Raw genomic sequence first — 15,025 nt, forward strand, 5'->3', positions numbered from 1 at the left:
TGAGAATATTAACCCAGATCTTTCAGGCTTCTAGATAAAAAGAACAAGGATTTACAGTGCTCATATGTACAAGCTTATCATCAGACTTTCCCACAGCAATTCTTCATGTCAAAAGAAAATGGAGTAATGAAGACACTTAAGAAAATATAAGTCAAGGCTTTCACACCATTAAAACTAACTTTCCAGTATAAAGGGTGCAACTTTATCAACACACTAGAAATCTGAAGTATACTGTTTTCTGTGAGCTTCTCTGTGGAATCTATTAATACTAGAGGACAAACTACAGAAAAACCAAACAAAATGAGAGACATTGATATAAGGACTGTTAATAACCATCGGCTATATGGTAATCTGTAGACTGAAGACTAAATGACTACTGCCCTCTCCCTACGCAGTTATGCGCCCTGACAATGCAGTACCACTATTTTTTAAAATGGGGGGAGAGAGTGCACATGCAAAGGAAAGAAAAAGAAATTTTAACTGTTTTCAATAATCATATTGGTAGTGATAGTATTCATATTTATTCTGAATCTATTGTTGAGTATAATGTGGGATAAAATAAATGAATTATTGTAAGATATTCTAACTTTATCATCCCTGTATCCTTGAAAACAAGGATTCTCAGTATGAAAGAAAGGAGCTATGGGCACAAGACAGAAAAAGTAAAAAACAAACAAAAAAAAACAACCCTGTAGTCTTGACTTTGAATTGAAGTATCAGTATGAACTCATGAAGTTTATCTTTTAAGTAAATGTACATATACACATACATACAAATTTCCTAGTTCCACTTTTAAACTGAGCTCCACAGATGAGACTTCATAGAAAAGGATTTTAAATGCCCCTCCCACTACTACAGTGGAACAAAGAAAGCTGATTCTACAGAGATAAGTCAGAAAGAAGCACTCAGGTCAGAGACAGACAGCTGAAACATTTTTTAGCCTTTCTCGAAGTTAGCAAGAGGAAATAACTCTGTAATTAGAACTCAGAGCAGGATGGGGGACACCCAGGTGGGACATGGCATGGACTAGTCCCTTAGCCACAATGGTTTAGGGCTGTCACCAATCCTTTAAGAATTAATCTGGAACTTTTTATTAGAAATATTTTTATGGTACTGATGAACCCAGTGACAGGGCAAGAATAAGGATGAAGATGCAGAGAGTGGACTGGAGGACACAGGGTTCGGCGGGGGGGGGCGGGGGGGGGCAAAGGGGAAGCTGGGATGAAGTGAAAGAGTAGCATAGACATAGTTACACTACCAACTGTAAAATAGGTAGTGGGAAGTTGCTGTATAACAAAGGGAGATCAACTTGATGATGGGCGATGCCTTAGAGGGCCAGGTCAGGGAGGGTGGGAGGGAGTTGCAGGAGGGAGGGGATATGGGGATATATGTATAAATACAGCTGATTCAATTTGGTGTACCTCAAAAGCTGGTACAAGAGTGTAAAGCAATTATATTCCAATAAAGAGCTTAAAATTTTTTTAAAAAAAAGTATTTTTAATAAACTGTACTATTCACACTAGAATGTGGGCTCAGTCTCAGTTAATCCTTTTATAAACTTTATAAAGTTCTGACTTTAAGAATCAGAGCCCACTAAGTACAGCTAGATTGAAAAACCTAGACCTGAAGAGCCCTCTCTAATTTGATTCTAGACCCAGTGATGGCAAAACTAGTCAAGCAGAACTCTCACAAAATGCTTACTAAGTGAGGTTTACTTCTATTTGGGGCTAACTCACACTACCTTTAACAACTAAGCCCAGTGGTCTTTCCTGTACAGCACAATGACTCTTGGACCTAAAAACTAACACTGGGTGAAAACAAGAACAGATGAAAAGTGGTAGAATAGAAACTTCACTAAAATACAGAAAAAAAAATACAGAAATTATAAGGTCTATTGTAAAAATACTAGATTCTGTTAAGTATGAATGATGAAATTTCAATTATAACTACTAAAAGAACAGAAATAGAGTACGTCACTTTTCAACTGGAAACAAGAGACAACAATAAGGGTGGAAAAAACAACCAACCCAGAAGTCAAGCAAGGTAGGAGCTATATATTAGTAATTAATGATTAATGAAAAAGGAATAAACCTCTCCAGTTTTAAAAGTGACAAAGATTGACAGAATAGATAAAAAAAAAATTGCAGTGATGTGTTCTTTATAAAAGACAAACCTAAAACCAGTGACATAGTAAAACAAAGTAAACAGAAAAAGATATTAGGAACATACAAAGGAAAGTTGTTATGGCTATACTACCATCAGACAGGGTAAACTTAAGAGCAAAAAAGCATAGAGACTAAAAGAGTCACTGCATATTGTTTCCATTTGCCACAAAAACATAACAAATTCTAAACTAGAATGCAACCAATAATATAGCTTCAAAAATTAAAAAAAAAACCCAAAACAGACAGAACTACAAGGTAATTGACAGTTTCACTATCATAGTGAAATTTTAACATACTTTTCTCAGTAATTGATGACTTAAGTAGACAGACATAAAAAACAAACAAAAAAACCCTTTAAAAAACCAGTAAGGATTTAGAAGATATAAACACTACAATCAATAAGCTGGATTTATTGGACAGATATGAAACCATCCACTCAATAACTGAAGAACACACATTCCTTTCTAGCATGCATGGAACAACTTAAGGAAATCTGTTCATGTACTCGAGTTTAAAAGAAGCCTCAACAAACTAAAACAAAAAGAAATCCGTATCCTATAGACCACAATGTCAGACCTTAAAGTAATTAAGTTAAAGAACAACTTACTCTCTTCTAGACTTCTCCACTTCCTTTTTAGAAGGTAAAGTACATCCATCAAATACCAGGATAGGCTTGATCCCATAGGATAGTAGCATATTTACAAACTTCATACAAAATATGACATACCTATGAAAATGAAGAAAAATAATTTAATGCTTTGCATCTTTTAGGTAATACTTTTGCTCTTTTAAAAATCAAATACGATAAGATTATGAGAACAGGTTTCTGTTTTTTTAAGCAAATGTTTTCACAGGAAATGTAAACTCTGATTTAGACTTGGGTTCAAATCCTGCCTTGGATCCTAATGGGCTATGGGATATTTGCTTTCCTCAAGTGTAGATTAAAAAGCTTTGACATCCCTTTCAGTTCTGACACTGTGTGATTCCAATTCTAGCCTTTTTAACCACCTCCCTTTTTTTTTTGCTTTGAAAAATTTCAAATCTATTGAAAAGTTGAAAGAATAGTAGAATAAATACCTGATTTCTCCAACACCATTATTATATCCAAGAAACTTAACAGCAATAAAATACCATCTAATATACAATCTATATTAAAGTTTGTCCAATTGTCCCAGTATTGTTAAAACCAGTGGTGACCTGCTAAACGTTTAACAACCAGCTCTGGGGAAAGGGGTGCCTGATTTGTAGCACGTCAATTTCTCTGACATGAGTATTCTACAGTGGTGGATAAACTACCAATGGGGGCTCACTAAATGCTGAATTGGGAGGAGATGGTGTATAGCAAACTCATATATGTTGACTCTAGCACAGCACTGCTACAATTTTTTTCCCCAGTCCAGGATGCAAACAAGAATCATGTATTGCATTTAGATTTTTATTCTGGCATGACAGTTAAAAATAGCTACATGTACATTCATCCCAGGGTCACAATGATGGTTCAACATATGCAAATCATCACTGTGATACACCACATCAACAAAAGAAAAGACAAAAAAACCACATGATCATCTCAATAGATACAGAAAAAGCATTTGACAAAATTCAACATCCATTCATAATAACAACCCTTATGAAAGTGGGTATTGAGGGAACATATCTCAACGTAATAAAAGCTACTCATGAAAAACCCACAGCCAATATAATACTCAATGGTGAAAGCTCAAAGCTTTCATGCTGAAATCTGGAACAAAACAAGGATGCCCACTCTCACCACTTCTCTTCAATGTAGTACTGGAAGTCTTACCCACAGCAATCAGACAAGAAAAAGAAATAAAAGGTATTCGAATTGGTAGGAAAGACATGATACTATATATAGAAAACCCTAAAGTTTTCACACAAAAACTACTAGACCTGATAAATGAATTCAGCAAGGTAGCAGGATACGAGATTAACATACAGAAATCAGCTGTGTTTCTTTATGTTATCAATGAAATAGCAGAAAGGGGATGTAAACAAACAATCCCTTGGGAATAAATATCTAGGAATAAACCTCATAAAGGAGGTGAAAGACATATGCTGAGAACTACAAAATGTTAATAAAGGAAACTGAAGATGATTCAAAGAAATGGAATGATATCTCATGCCCTTGCACCGGAAGAATTAATACTATTAAAATGGCCATAACACCCAAAGCAATCTACAGATTTAATGCAATACCCACCAAAATACCCATGACATTTTTCACAGAATTGGAACAAATAATCCTAAAATTTATATGGAACCATAAAAGACCCAGAATTACCAAAGCAATCCTGAGAAAAAGGAACAAAGCAGGAGGTATAAACCTCCCAGACTTCACTCAATATTACAAAGCTACAGTAATCAAAACAGCATGGTATTGGCACAAAAACAGACATACGGAACGGAAGAGAATAGAGAACCCAGAAATAAACCCTCACACCTAGGGACAACTAATCTTCAACAAAGGAGGCAAGACTATACAGTGGGGAAAAGACAGTCTCTTCAGCAAGTAGTGCTGGGAAAGTTGGACAGCTGCACATAAATTAATGAAGCTAGAACACAGCCTCACACTATACACAAAAATAAACTCAAAACGGCTTAAAGACTTAAATATGAGACAAGACATCATAAAACTCCAAGAAGAGAACATAGACAAAACATTCTCTGATGTAAATCATACCCATGTTTTCTTAGGTCAGTCTCCCAAGGCAATAGAAATAAAAGCAAAAATAAACAAATAGGACCTAATCAAACTTATAAGCTTTTGCACAGAAAAGGAAACCATAAACAAAAAGAAAAGACAACCTACAGACTGGAAGAAGATATCTGCAAATGATGCGACTGAAAAGGGCTTAATTTCCAAAATATAAAAACAGCTCCTACAATTCAATTATAAAAACAAAACAAAAAAACGACCCAATCGAAAAATGGGCAGAGGACCTATATAGACATTTTTCCAGAAAAGACATACAGATGGCTAATAGGCACATGAAAAGATGCTCATCATCACTATTAGAGAAATGCAAATCAAAACAATAGTGAGGTACCACCTCACTACCAGTTAGAATGGCCATCACTAAAAAGTCTACAAATAATAAATGCCGGAGGGTGTGGAGAAAGGAGAACTCTCTTACACTGTTGGTGGGAACATAAATTGATGCAGCCACTATAGAAAACAGTACGGAGGGAGATTCCTTAAAAAACTAAAAATAGAGTTGTCATATGATCCAACAATCCCACTCCTGGGCATATACCCAGACAAAACTGCAATTCAAAAAGATACATGCACACCTATTTTCACAACAGCACTATTTACAATAGCCAAGACATGGAAACAACCCAAATATCCATCGACAAATGAAAAAAGATGTGGTGTATATATATACATATGTAAAAAGAATGAAATAATGCCATTTACAGCAACATGGATGGACCTAGAGATTATCATACTAAGTGAAGTAAGTCAGAAGGAGAAAGACAAATACCATATGATATCACTTTTATGTGGAATGTAAAATACAGCACAAACGAACACATCTATGAAACAAAAACAGACTCACAAATATGGAGAACAGACTTGTGGTTGCCAGAGGGTAGGAGAGGTGGGGGAGGGAAAGACTGGGAGTTTGGGATTAGCAGATGCAACTATTATATATAGGATGGATAAACAACAAGCTCCTACTATATACCACAGGGAACTATACTCAATATCCTGGGATAAACCATAATGAAGAAGAATTTATATATATGTGTGTAACTGAATCACTTTGCTGTATAGTAGAAATTAACATTGTAAATCAACTGTACTTCAATAAAATTTTTTAAAAAAGCTACATGTACAACTTTCATCAATTTTAATTCAAAAATACGAACAAAAAGACAACCTTAAAAGATAATCTTTTAAATCAAATATATTCATCTTAATGGAAAACTCACTACATTGTCCTTTTTTCCTTTTATTGGTTTGGACTCTGTGACTCCACTGCAGGAAGCTAGGGTTCGACCCCTGATTGGGGAACTAAGATACTGCATGACATGCATTGTGGCAAAAAACCAAACAACAACAACAATGAAAAAATAGACAGCATATAAGCATCGGACACCTGGTGCCCCCACTTTATATATTTCAGACATCTTTCCAGGTCAGCACATACAGAGCTACCTCATTCTTTATTATTATTATGGTCATAAAGGTTTATCATAGGCTTATTCAAATTTTCTGACCTTTTCTGGTTAATATCCCATCCAAAGGTGAACAAAAAAAGGAAAATAAACTATCAAAAGTGATTTATTAGTTGCAGTGGGAAAAAAAAAATTAAAATACACTATACTTTGCTGAAAGTCCTGAAACTTTTTAGTTCAGTAAACATTTAGTAAGCATCTACAGCATGGCGGGTCCTGTAGAGTTTCATCTCTAACAATAAAAGATATTCCCTGTACTCTGGACAACTATTCCAGTTAGTCAAAAATCTCAGAATCCTTAACAATTACCAAAAAACTAGAGATAAAGCTCTCCCCGCAGTGAAGACAATTCAAAGGAACACTGAAGCACCGAAAAACTTGTAGTCTTCAACTATAATTGCAACCGCTCAAATTTAGTGGTGGAAAAGAAATCACTTTCAATAAATGATTACAACAGGACTTCCCTGGTGGCACAGAGCTTAAGAATCCGCCTGCCAATGCAGGGGACGTGGGTTTGATCCCTGGTCTGGGAAGATCCCACATGCCATGGAGCAACTAAGCCCATAAGCCACAACTACTGAGCCTGTGTACTACAATTACTGAAGTCCACATGCCTAAGAGCCCATGCTCCACAACAAGACAAGCCACCTCAATGAAAAGTCCAAGCACCACAACGAAGAGTAGTCCCCGCTCGCCGCAACTACAGAAAGCCCTCGCGCAGCAATGAAGACCCAAGGCAGCCAAATAAATTAATTAATTAAAAAAAAATGATTACAACAGTTGGAGTGGCAGAAGTGCCCAGACTCCTTCAGATCCACACAAAATGTTAACAGGTCACTTTTGGTCAAATTAACTTGATAGGCCTGAAAACCCAAAACATACATTCACCTTTCAATAATGATTTCTCTGTTACTCTCCATTCCCGCCCCCTCCCTCCATCTTCTCTAAACAAAAAGGGTTATTATTGTCCATTGTGCTTAAGAAAATCAGACTAAGATCTGTGAGCCTTAATAGATAAATTATGTATTGCAAAAAAAGAAAATACATAATAGTGTCCAAATCCTTGTGGAAAATCTCTGTCCAAAAACTATGCTTGCTTGTTTTTCTAGTGTTTCTATTTAAAAAATAAAGAGGACATTCGTTCTGCCTCAAATGAGGTCACAGAGTTATGACTGGATGTCAACATGGCCACCATTTATGGCCCCAAGTGAAGTAAAAGGGAGTCAGAACACCTTATCCCTTAGAAGCAACTGCCTTGGGACTTCCCTGGTGGTGCAGTGGTTAAGAATTTGCCAGCCAATACAGGGAACACAGGTTTGATCCCTGATCTGGGAAGATCCCCTATGCTGCAGAGCAACTAAGCCCGTGTGCCACAACTACTGAGCCTGTGTTCTAGAGCCCAAGAGTCACAACTACTGAGCCCACGTGCAACAACTACTGAAGCCTGCACGCCTAGAGCCCGTGCTCTGCAACAAGAGAAGCCACCACAACGAGAAGCCCATTCACCACAATGAAGAGCAGCCCCCACTCACCACAACTAGAGAAAAGCCTGCATGCAGCAATGAAGACCCAACATAGCCAAAAATAAATAAATAAATAAATAAAGACATTAAAAACAAAAAAAGAAGATGAAGCAACAACTGCCTTGTTTTGCTAATAGGGCTTGGCAATGTGTTGTCTGTACCCAAAAAAGCAGGAGTCTGAAATCACCATGGATTTTTAGAATACTGTTAAAAGTTTATCTTAGATAAAGAATAAAGAAGACAGTCTTTGGTCTTTGTCCATTAGTGTCCTACTATTCTGGCTTATTAGAAAGAGTGAAAAGTAGGCCTCTACGATAGAAGGAAATGTTCCTTGATTTGGCAATATTCTAAGCACATACTCTTACTTCTTGATAAATCTGGCATTGAAAAAAATGATCCCCTTCTGAAAAAAAGGCATTAAAGTCTCATTCTTAATTGGCAAAGAATTAATGAAAGGTCCAAACTTACTTATCGGTAGGTTCACCCTTGGCTAGTTTTTCAGCACAAGCAACAGCTCCTTTGTGAAGCCAGCAGTATGTATCCACAGCTACTGCCTGCCCTTTATATTTCCTCATGTGGATAGGTTCAGAAGCTTCTTTGATAAATTGCAGTAATCCGTGTATCCCCATTGTGCCAAGTTAACTACATGATATGAGAAGAGAAAGGCAAAATTTAAAGCAAAATATATTTACCCAAAAGTTTTGGAAAAATAAAGAAAAAAAGCTTGGAAACTGATATAGAAACTGTTATTGTTCAGATATTTGAGAAGCACTGCTCTTTAACATTTTAAGTGGACTCCTCCCTGTCAAACAATTTCCATAGTCTAGAATATTTACCCTTATCACTAATACTATCTCTAATGTCACTTCATAGTTCCTTAATGTTTATTTTTCTAAAGTGCCTTCTCACTTGGAATCATAATGTTTGCTCTGAGCCCTTAACAAAGTATGAAGCAGGGAAAAAGTACTAAAAAAGTATGAGTCTGTCCTCTCTTCAAAAAGGTATTGTTAAAATCTATCAAATTGTGTGTTATGATATCACATTGCCTCTACACAGGCAATATAAGAAATAACATGCAAAACAGTTTGTAGAACATTTCAACTGAAAAATAAAATATTCAAACAGAATTAGAGAAGCAAAGCTTTACTGTTTTAGGACTGAAATTTACTGCCATCAGAATGCTTTATCCCAAGCAATGAACATTCTGTTAATAAGCAGTGGTGGTGTCCAGGGGCAACTCCACTGGACTCTCTGAAAGCTACCTCCAAATAATGTGAAACTGTGCCTGCTGTGCAAATAGTTGCAAGAAAAATGTTTTAGCTTCCCACCCTCTTCCATCCAGATTGCAGTCCCAAAGCCCTTTCTATACAGAAACCTGCAGCTGCCAGCCCTTTCCCAAGCAATTGTTGCCCCTTTCGCCAACGCCCCCCATAAAAAAGTAAAAGCAGTAGACACTGAGCAGTTGCTTAGCATTTCCTAAAATAAATCTCTCCCATGAGGCATTAAGTTTGGGAGGAAAGGAAGAAAGTACAGAGTCAGAAGTCAGACTTACTCTGTTGATAACCCTGTATCAACTCTGATACTCTAGTCCAGCAGTTCTCAAATTTCAGTTCTTGGCACATTCTCAACTCCACTCCTGAAGTGAGGTGGGAATTCTGAATTTTAAACACGGGAGGTAATGTGGATGCAGGAGGTTCTCTAGCTACAGTTTAGGAATTGAACTACCTACCTCTATCCACCTACTATCTCCTACCTCTCAGATGTTGCTAAAAACAGTTTTCTCTGAAGAAAACTGACATGGTATCTACATTTCGTGAAACTTACACGTTTCTTCTAAGTTAGGTAAATATTCTCGAATAAATATTTCCTCTTCAGCACAATGAGACCGATGGGGGGGTCTTAGGCACAAAGCATCCTCAGGAGACCGCCCGCGGCACCAGATAATAGTGACGGCAGGTCACTGCTCCATCCCATCTCACAGGCACTGGCAGGGCGGCCCACAAGCCCTTTCCAGGAGACACGTTCCTTTGGCCTGCACAACGTTAAGAAAACAATGGACTTGTCAAACATTTGGAAGCGGGGAGGCTGCATGTAGAAATGGCCTGCTAGCTTCCGCAGGAAAACGGGTGGACCCTCCCTCGGTTCGCCAAACCGCAGACCTGGCCTGGCCGAGCGCCCTCCCCGGGCGCATACAACCCCGCACCACAAACTCAGCTCAGGGGTGCCCCCGCTCCCGCCGCCCTCAGGGCCGCTGCAGGGTCCAGCAACGCGTCAGACTCTCCCCTTCAGCCCCGAAGACCCCAGATTCCGAGGGCAGAGGCGGGGACCAAAGGGGACCCACCGCGTGCCCTGCAAAGCCGGCTCCGCTGGCTTCACGGGGAGCCCCCCCCTCGCCGAGGAAGACCCCCGCCGGGGACCTCCCCCCTCCCGTCCTTCCGAGGGCAGCTGGGTGAAGGCTCAGAAGCCTATCCTCACGGCCCCCACTCACCTGGGCCGCAGCACACGATGCGGCTGAGCGGATCTGGAGGGGCAGAGACGCAGCGCTGCACAGCGGCCGGGACCTTTCAATTTGCGCGGGATGGCCCGCGTGCCCGCCCACAGGAAGTGACGTCGCTCCCCTCTGCGACGCCGGCTCCGCCTCCCAAGGCTTCCCGCTTCCGGCCTGAGCTCGGCTTCGTGGCGAGTGGTTTTTCGGCTGCTGCGGCCAGGCTGTAAACCCCGCGGCAGCCTTCTGGAGGGGTTAGCGGAGCTGGCTCTGCTGGCCATGAGGGCACGGCACCCAGGATGTGCATTGAGCTCCTGTCCCGACGGCGGCCTCAGGTCAGAGCGCTGAAGACCTGAGAGCGCCGCCGCGTGTTTGTGTTGAGCTTTCTAAAAGTAAAAAGGGTCCCGGCTGCAATTATCCCTAGTCCTTGTGTTGTGCTGCTAACCCTGGCTCTTGACTGGCAGCTGCACGTGGGCTCCGGGGACACAAAGTGCAGTTTGAGGTTTTTATTCCTTGGACCCTTGTTGTTAACTTTGAAAAGGGGAGGGAGCGCTTACTATATAATCTAACTGGTAAGTGACAGTCTTTCCTTACCAGGCAGGCCAGGCTTCTCTGCCCTCTTCTCAACTAGGCCTCAACCTTGGCCTATAAAGACTTGAACAAACACTAACATGGTTTTTAACATCCAGCCCACATCCCTAGGGTGACCCCAGCCCCACTTTAAGTGCCTGCCTGAGAAAGCTCAAGGCTGTCAAAAGAATTTAGCATTTGTTCTGCCCTGCCGGCGGCAGCGTCATAAATTCCGGTTAGCAATCCCAGGTGCATCTCCAGTTTTCCTTCCCAATTTTTTTTTTTTTTCACCCCCTGACTCTACTGAGCCACTACTCACATACACCCCCATTTCCTGCCCAGACGCTTCTGTACAAATCCAGGGTGAGTTCATTTCATGTTTGACACTTTTCCCTGTTGTAATATATTATTGACTAAAGTCTGTCCTGACTGCTTTATCTAGTGCCTAGCTTTGTTTTTCTCTGGCCTGGGGAAACTATAACCAAACAGTCTTGAAAATGGGCCTGTGATGCACAGACTTTAAAGATATTTTTTTACTTTAGTGGCTGCTTGGGGTGAAGCTTCAAGTCCTCATAATGCTCTAGACCTGGTTACTGTCTTCTTAGGAATATTGTGGTTAAAAGAAATTGGGAAGAATCTTAGGTCAGACCACAGAGTATTCTCTGGGCCTAGAGTTGGGCACAAATGATAACTCAGACTCAATTTAAGGAGTTAAAGGGGAAGAAGTGAGCACACTTTTTTAAATGCTCCCTTTTTGACTGCCTACTCTGCATGTTTCTCTCATGCTTCTTTTTAAAGTCTTCTCATGATCAATCTACCATATATCATGTCAACATATTACCTTATAAATTGTTGGAAAGGTGCCACTTGGGGGAAATCTGCAGGGCTTCCAGTGCAGGGCTTCCTCCCCCAGCTCTGGTCTGAAGGGCTGAGGCTAGGAGAGGAGGTCAAAAAAATTACCTTCACTTGTGGTTCCAACAGCTGTATAACTGGACCAGCTTGGAGCTGACTGTAGTAGAAGGTGGGGGACCATTCCAACCTGTAGTAGGTTGAAGAGGAACTTAAGTGTGGGTGGGATGTGTTTGTAGAGAAGTGTTCTTATAGTCATTGGACTGACTACCAGCTGTAAGTACTGCTTCAATATGTCTGATCCAAGCAAGAGTATGCCACACATGGGGGTCTTAGGAGGGAGGCCAAACATGAAAAGTGTGCCCAGTGCATCATGAAACTAACATAGGTTACTGCCCTACAGACGACTCGTATCTTTAATACTAATTTGACTTCAAAGGTTACAGACTGGATTCTTGGCTGCATTGTTCAAAAACTAAAAAAGAAAACACCAGTTAACAATGATTTCCTAACAGAATATTTTTACTCTAGGGAAGATAAAACCATTTGAATCAATTCATGCAATTACTTACTACATGCCTTAGATGTGCCTGTCAGTACTAGATGGTATGGAGAACATAAAGAACTGGTCGCTGTCTTCAAGCAGCTTAGTATCTAATTCTTAAGACAAAACATATATTCATCAAAAAGTTAAATCACAAATCATGATGATGTGTTATTAAATTCTGGAATGAGTGGTACACACCACAAAATTATCAGATTCAGTTGTCTTACCAGCTCTCTGAACTCTTCCCTGACATTTGTCCAAGCATCCTGTGATGACCTCTGCCATGACCCTTCTCATACTATTTTATTTGACTTTTTCCCCAGATTTACCAAATAATAATACAGGCCCAGTTATATTTGAATTTCAGATAACAGATACATTTTTAGTATAAGTATGCTTAGTGCAATATTTCAGACATATTCTAAAAAAAATTCCATATTTATCTGAAATTCAAATGTACCTGGACAACTGTATACGTACCACACCTTCTTTTATCTGTTCACCCATGAGTAGACACTTTTCTTGTTTTCGTATCCTGACTATTATAAATAATGCAATAATGTAATGAACATAGTTGAATACATAATTTTCATATTAGTGTTTTCAAGTTCTTTGGGTAAATATCCAGAAGTGGAATTGCTGGGTCATATGGCTAGTTTTAATTTTAATTTTTTGAGGAATCTCTGTACTGTTTTCCATACTGACTGCACGAGTAGTGTACAAGGGTCTCTTTTTCTCCACATCCTCTCCAACATTTATTTCTTGTCTTTTCGATAATAGCCACTCTAATAGATGTGAGGTGATATATCATTGTGGTTTTGGTTTGCCTTTCCATAATAATTAGTGTGGTTGAACATCTTTTCATAGGTTTATTGGCCATTTTATGTCTTCTTTGGGGAAATGTCTATTCAGATCCTGTGCCCATTTTTGTATTGGGTTGTTTGGGGTTTTCTTGTTTTGTTTTGTTTTTTCTGATGTTGAGTTGCATGAGTTTTTCATATATTTTGGATGTTAACCCCTTAACAGATATATGATTGGCAAATTTCTTCCCATACTGTAGGTTAGTTACCTTTTCGTTTTGATGCTGGTTTCTTTCATTGTGCAGAAGCTTTTTAGTTTGATGTAGCCCCAGTTGTTTATTTTTGCTTTTGTGTCACTTGCCTTGGAAGTCAGATCCAAAAAAATCACTAAGGTAGACGTCAGTGAGGTTACTGCCTATGTTTTCTTCTAGAAATTTTGTGGTTTCAGGTCTTACATGCAAGTCTTTAATCCATTTTGAGTTAATTTTGTGTATGGTGTAAGACAGTGGTCTAGTTTCATTCTTTGCACGTGGCTGTTCAGTTTTCCCAGCACCATTTATTGAAGAGACTATCCTTTCTCCATTGTATGTTCTTTGTTCCTTTGTTGTAAATTAATTGTCCATATATGTGTGGGTTTATTTCTGAGCTCTCAGTTTTGTTCCATTGATCTATGTGTTTGTTTTTGTGCCAGTACCAATCTGTTTTGATATCCACAGCTTTGTAGTATAGTTTGAAATCAGTACTTGTGATACCTCTAACTTTCTTCTTCTATCTCAAGATTGTTTGCCTAATGGGGATCTATTGTGGCTCCATACAAATTTTAGAATTATTTGCTCTAATTCTGTGAAATATACAATTGGAATTTTGGTAGCATTTGCATTGAATCTATGTTGCTTTGGGTAATATGGACATTTTAACAATATTAATTCTTTCATCTGTGAACATGGAATATCTTTCCATTTATTTCTGTTTAATTTCTTTCATCAGTGCCTTATAGTTTTCAGTGTACAGGTCTTTTATTTCCCTTGTTAAATTTACTCCTAGGTATTTTATTGTTTTTGATGTAATTGTAAATGGGATTATTATTTTTTGTTTCTCTTTTTGATAGTTTGTTATCAGTGTATAGAAATGTTACAGATCTGTTTGTCAATTTTATAAACTAAAACTTGACTGAATTTATTTGTTCTAACAGTTTTTTGGTGGCATATTTAGGATTTTCTATATATAGTATCATGTCATCTGCAAAAAGGGCAGCTTTACTTCATTTATGATTTGGATGCCTTTTCTTTTTCTTGTCTAATTGTGACTAGGACTTCCAATAATATGTTGAATAAAAATGGTGAGAGTGGGCATCCTTGTTCCTCATCTCAGAGGAAAAGCTTTCATCTTGTTACAGTTGAGTGTGATGCTAGCTGTGGGTTTGTCATTTGTGGCCTTTGTTATGTTGAAGTACATTCCCTCTATACCCCCTTTGTTGAGAGGTTTTATCATAAGTGAATATTGAGTTTTGTCAATTTTTTTTTTTGCATTAGTTGAAATATCATATGGTTTTTATCCTTCATTTTGTTAATGTGGATAATTGATTGATTTGTTAATGTTGAACCATTCTTCATCCCTGGAATAAATCCTACTTGAATGTGGTGTATGATTTGCTTAATGTATTGTTGGATTCAGTTTGTTAATATTTTGTTGAAGATTTTTGCATCCATGTTCACATTCATGTTCATGAGGAATGTTGGCCTGTAATTTTCTTTTTTGGATTGTCTTTGTCTAGTGTTTGTATCAGGGTATACTGGTTTCATAAAGTGTGTTTGGAAGGGTTCCCTCCTCTTCAGTGTTTTGGAAGACTTTGAGAAGGATGCGTATTAAATCTTTTTTTGAGT

At 38.7% G+C, this 15,025-nt stretch overlaps 1 protein-coding gene and 1 long non-coding RNA gene across 5 annotated transcripts in view; one reads left to right on the forward strand and one right to left on the reverse strand.

Annotated features, from left to right (window-relative positions):
- Positions 1-10,469, reverse strand: part of EXO1 (exonuclease 1) — a 43,438-nt gene extending 32,969 nt beyond the window's left edge. For both annotated transcript variants that reach the window (XM_057727932.1, XM_057727931.1), the window contains exons 1-4: positions 10,380-10,469; positions 9,716-9,923; positions 8,360-8,533; positions 2,773-2,892 (exon numbers count right to left, since the gene is read on the reverse strand). In XM_057727932.1, coding sequence (XP_057583915.1) covers positions 2,773-2,892; positions 8,360-8,520 — 281 coding nt within the window. In that variant the 5' untranslated portion in view covers positions 8,521-8,533; positions 9,716-9,923; positions 10,380-10,469. The remainder of the gene's footprint in view (positions 1-2,772; positions 2,893-8,359; positions 8,534-9,715; positions 9,924-10,379) is intronic.
- A 95-nt stretch (positions 10,470-10,564) lies between these two features.
- The window catches only part of LOC130849382 (uncharacterized), an 81,227-nt gene continuing 76,766 nt past the window's right edge, over positions 10,565-15,025 (forward strand). For 2 of the 3 annotated variants that reach the window (XR_009052732.1, XR_009052731.1), the window contains exon 1: positions 10,565-11,309. This is a non-coding gene — a long non-coding RNA (uncharacterized LOC130849382). The remainder of the gene's footprint in view (positions 11,310-15,025) is intronic. The other variant, XR_009052730.1, reaches the window with a different exon arrangement.

Source organism: Hippopotamus amphibius, chromosome 3 (assembly GCF_030028045.1).
Source record: "Hippopotamus amphibius kiboko isolate mHipAmp2 chromosome 3, mHipAmp2.hap2, whole genome shotgun sequence".
Taxonomy (NCBI): Eukaryota; Metazoa; Chordata; class Mammalia; order Artiodactyla; family Hippopotamidae; genus Hippopotamus; species Hippopotamus amphibius.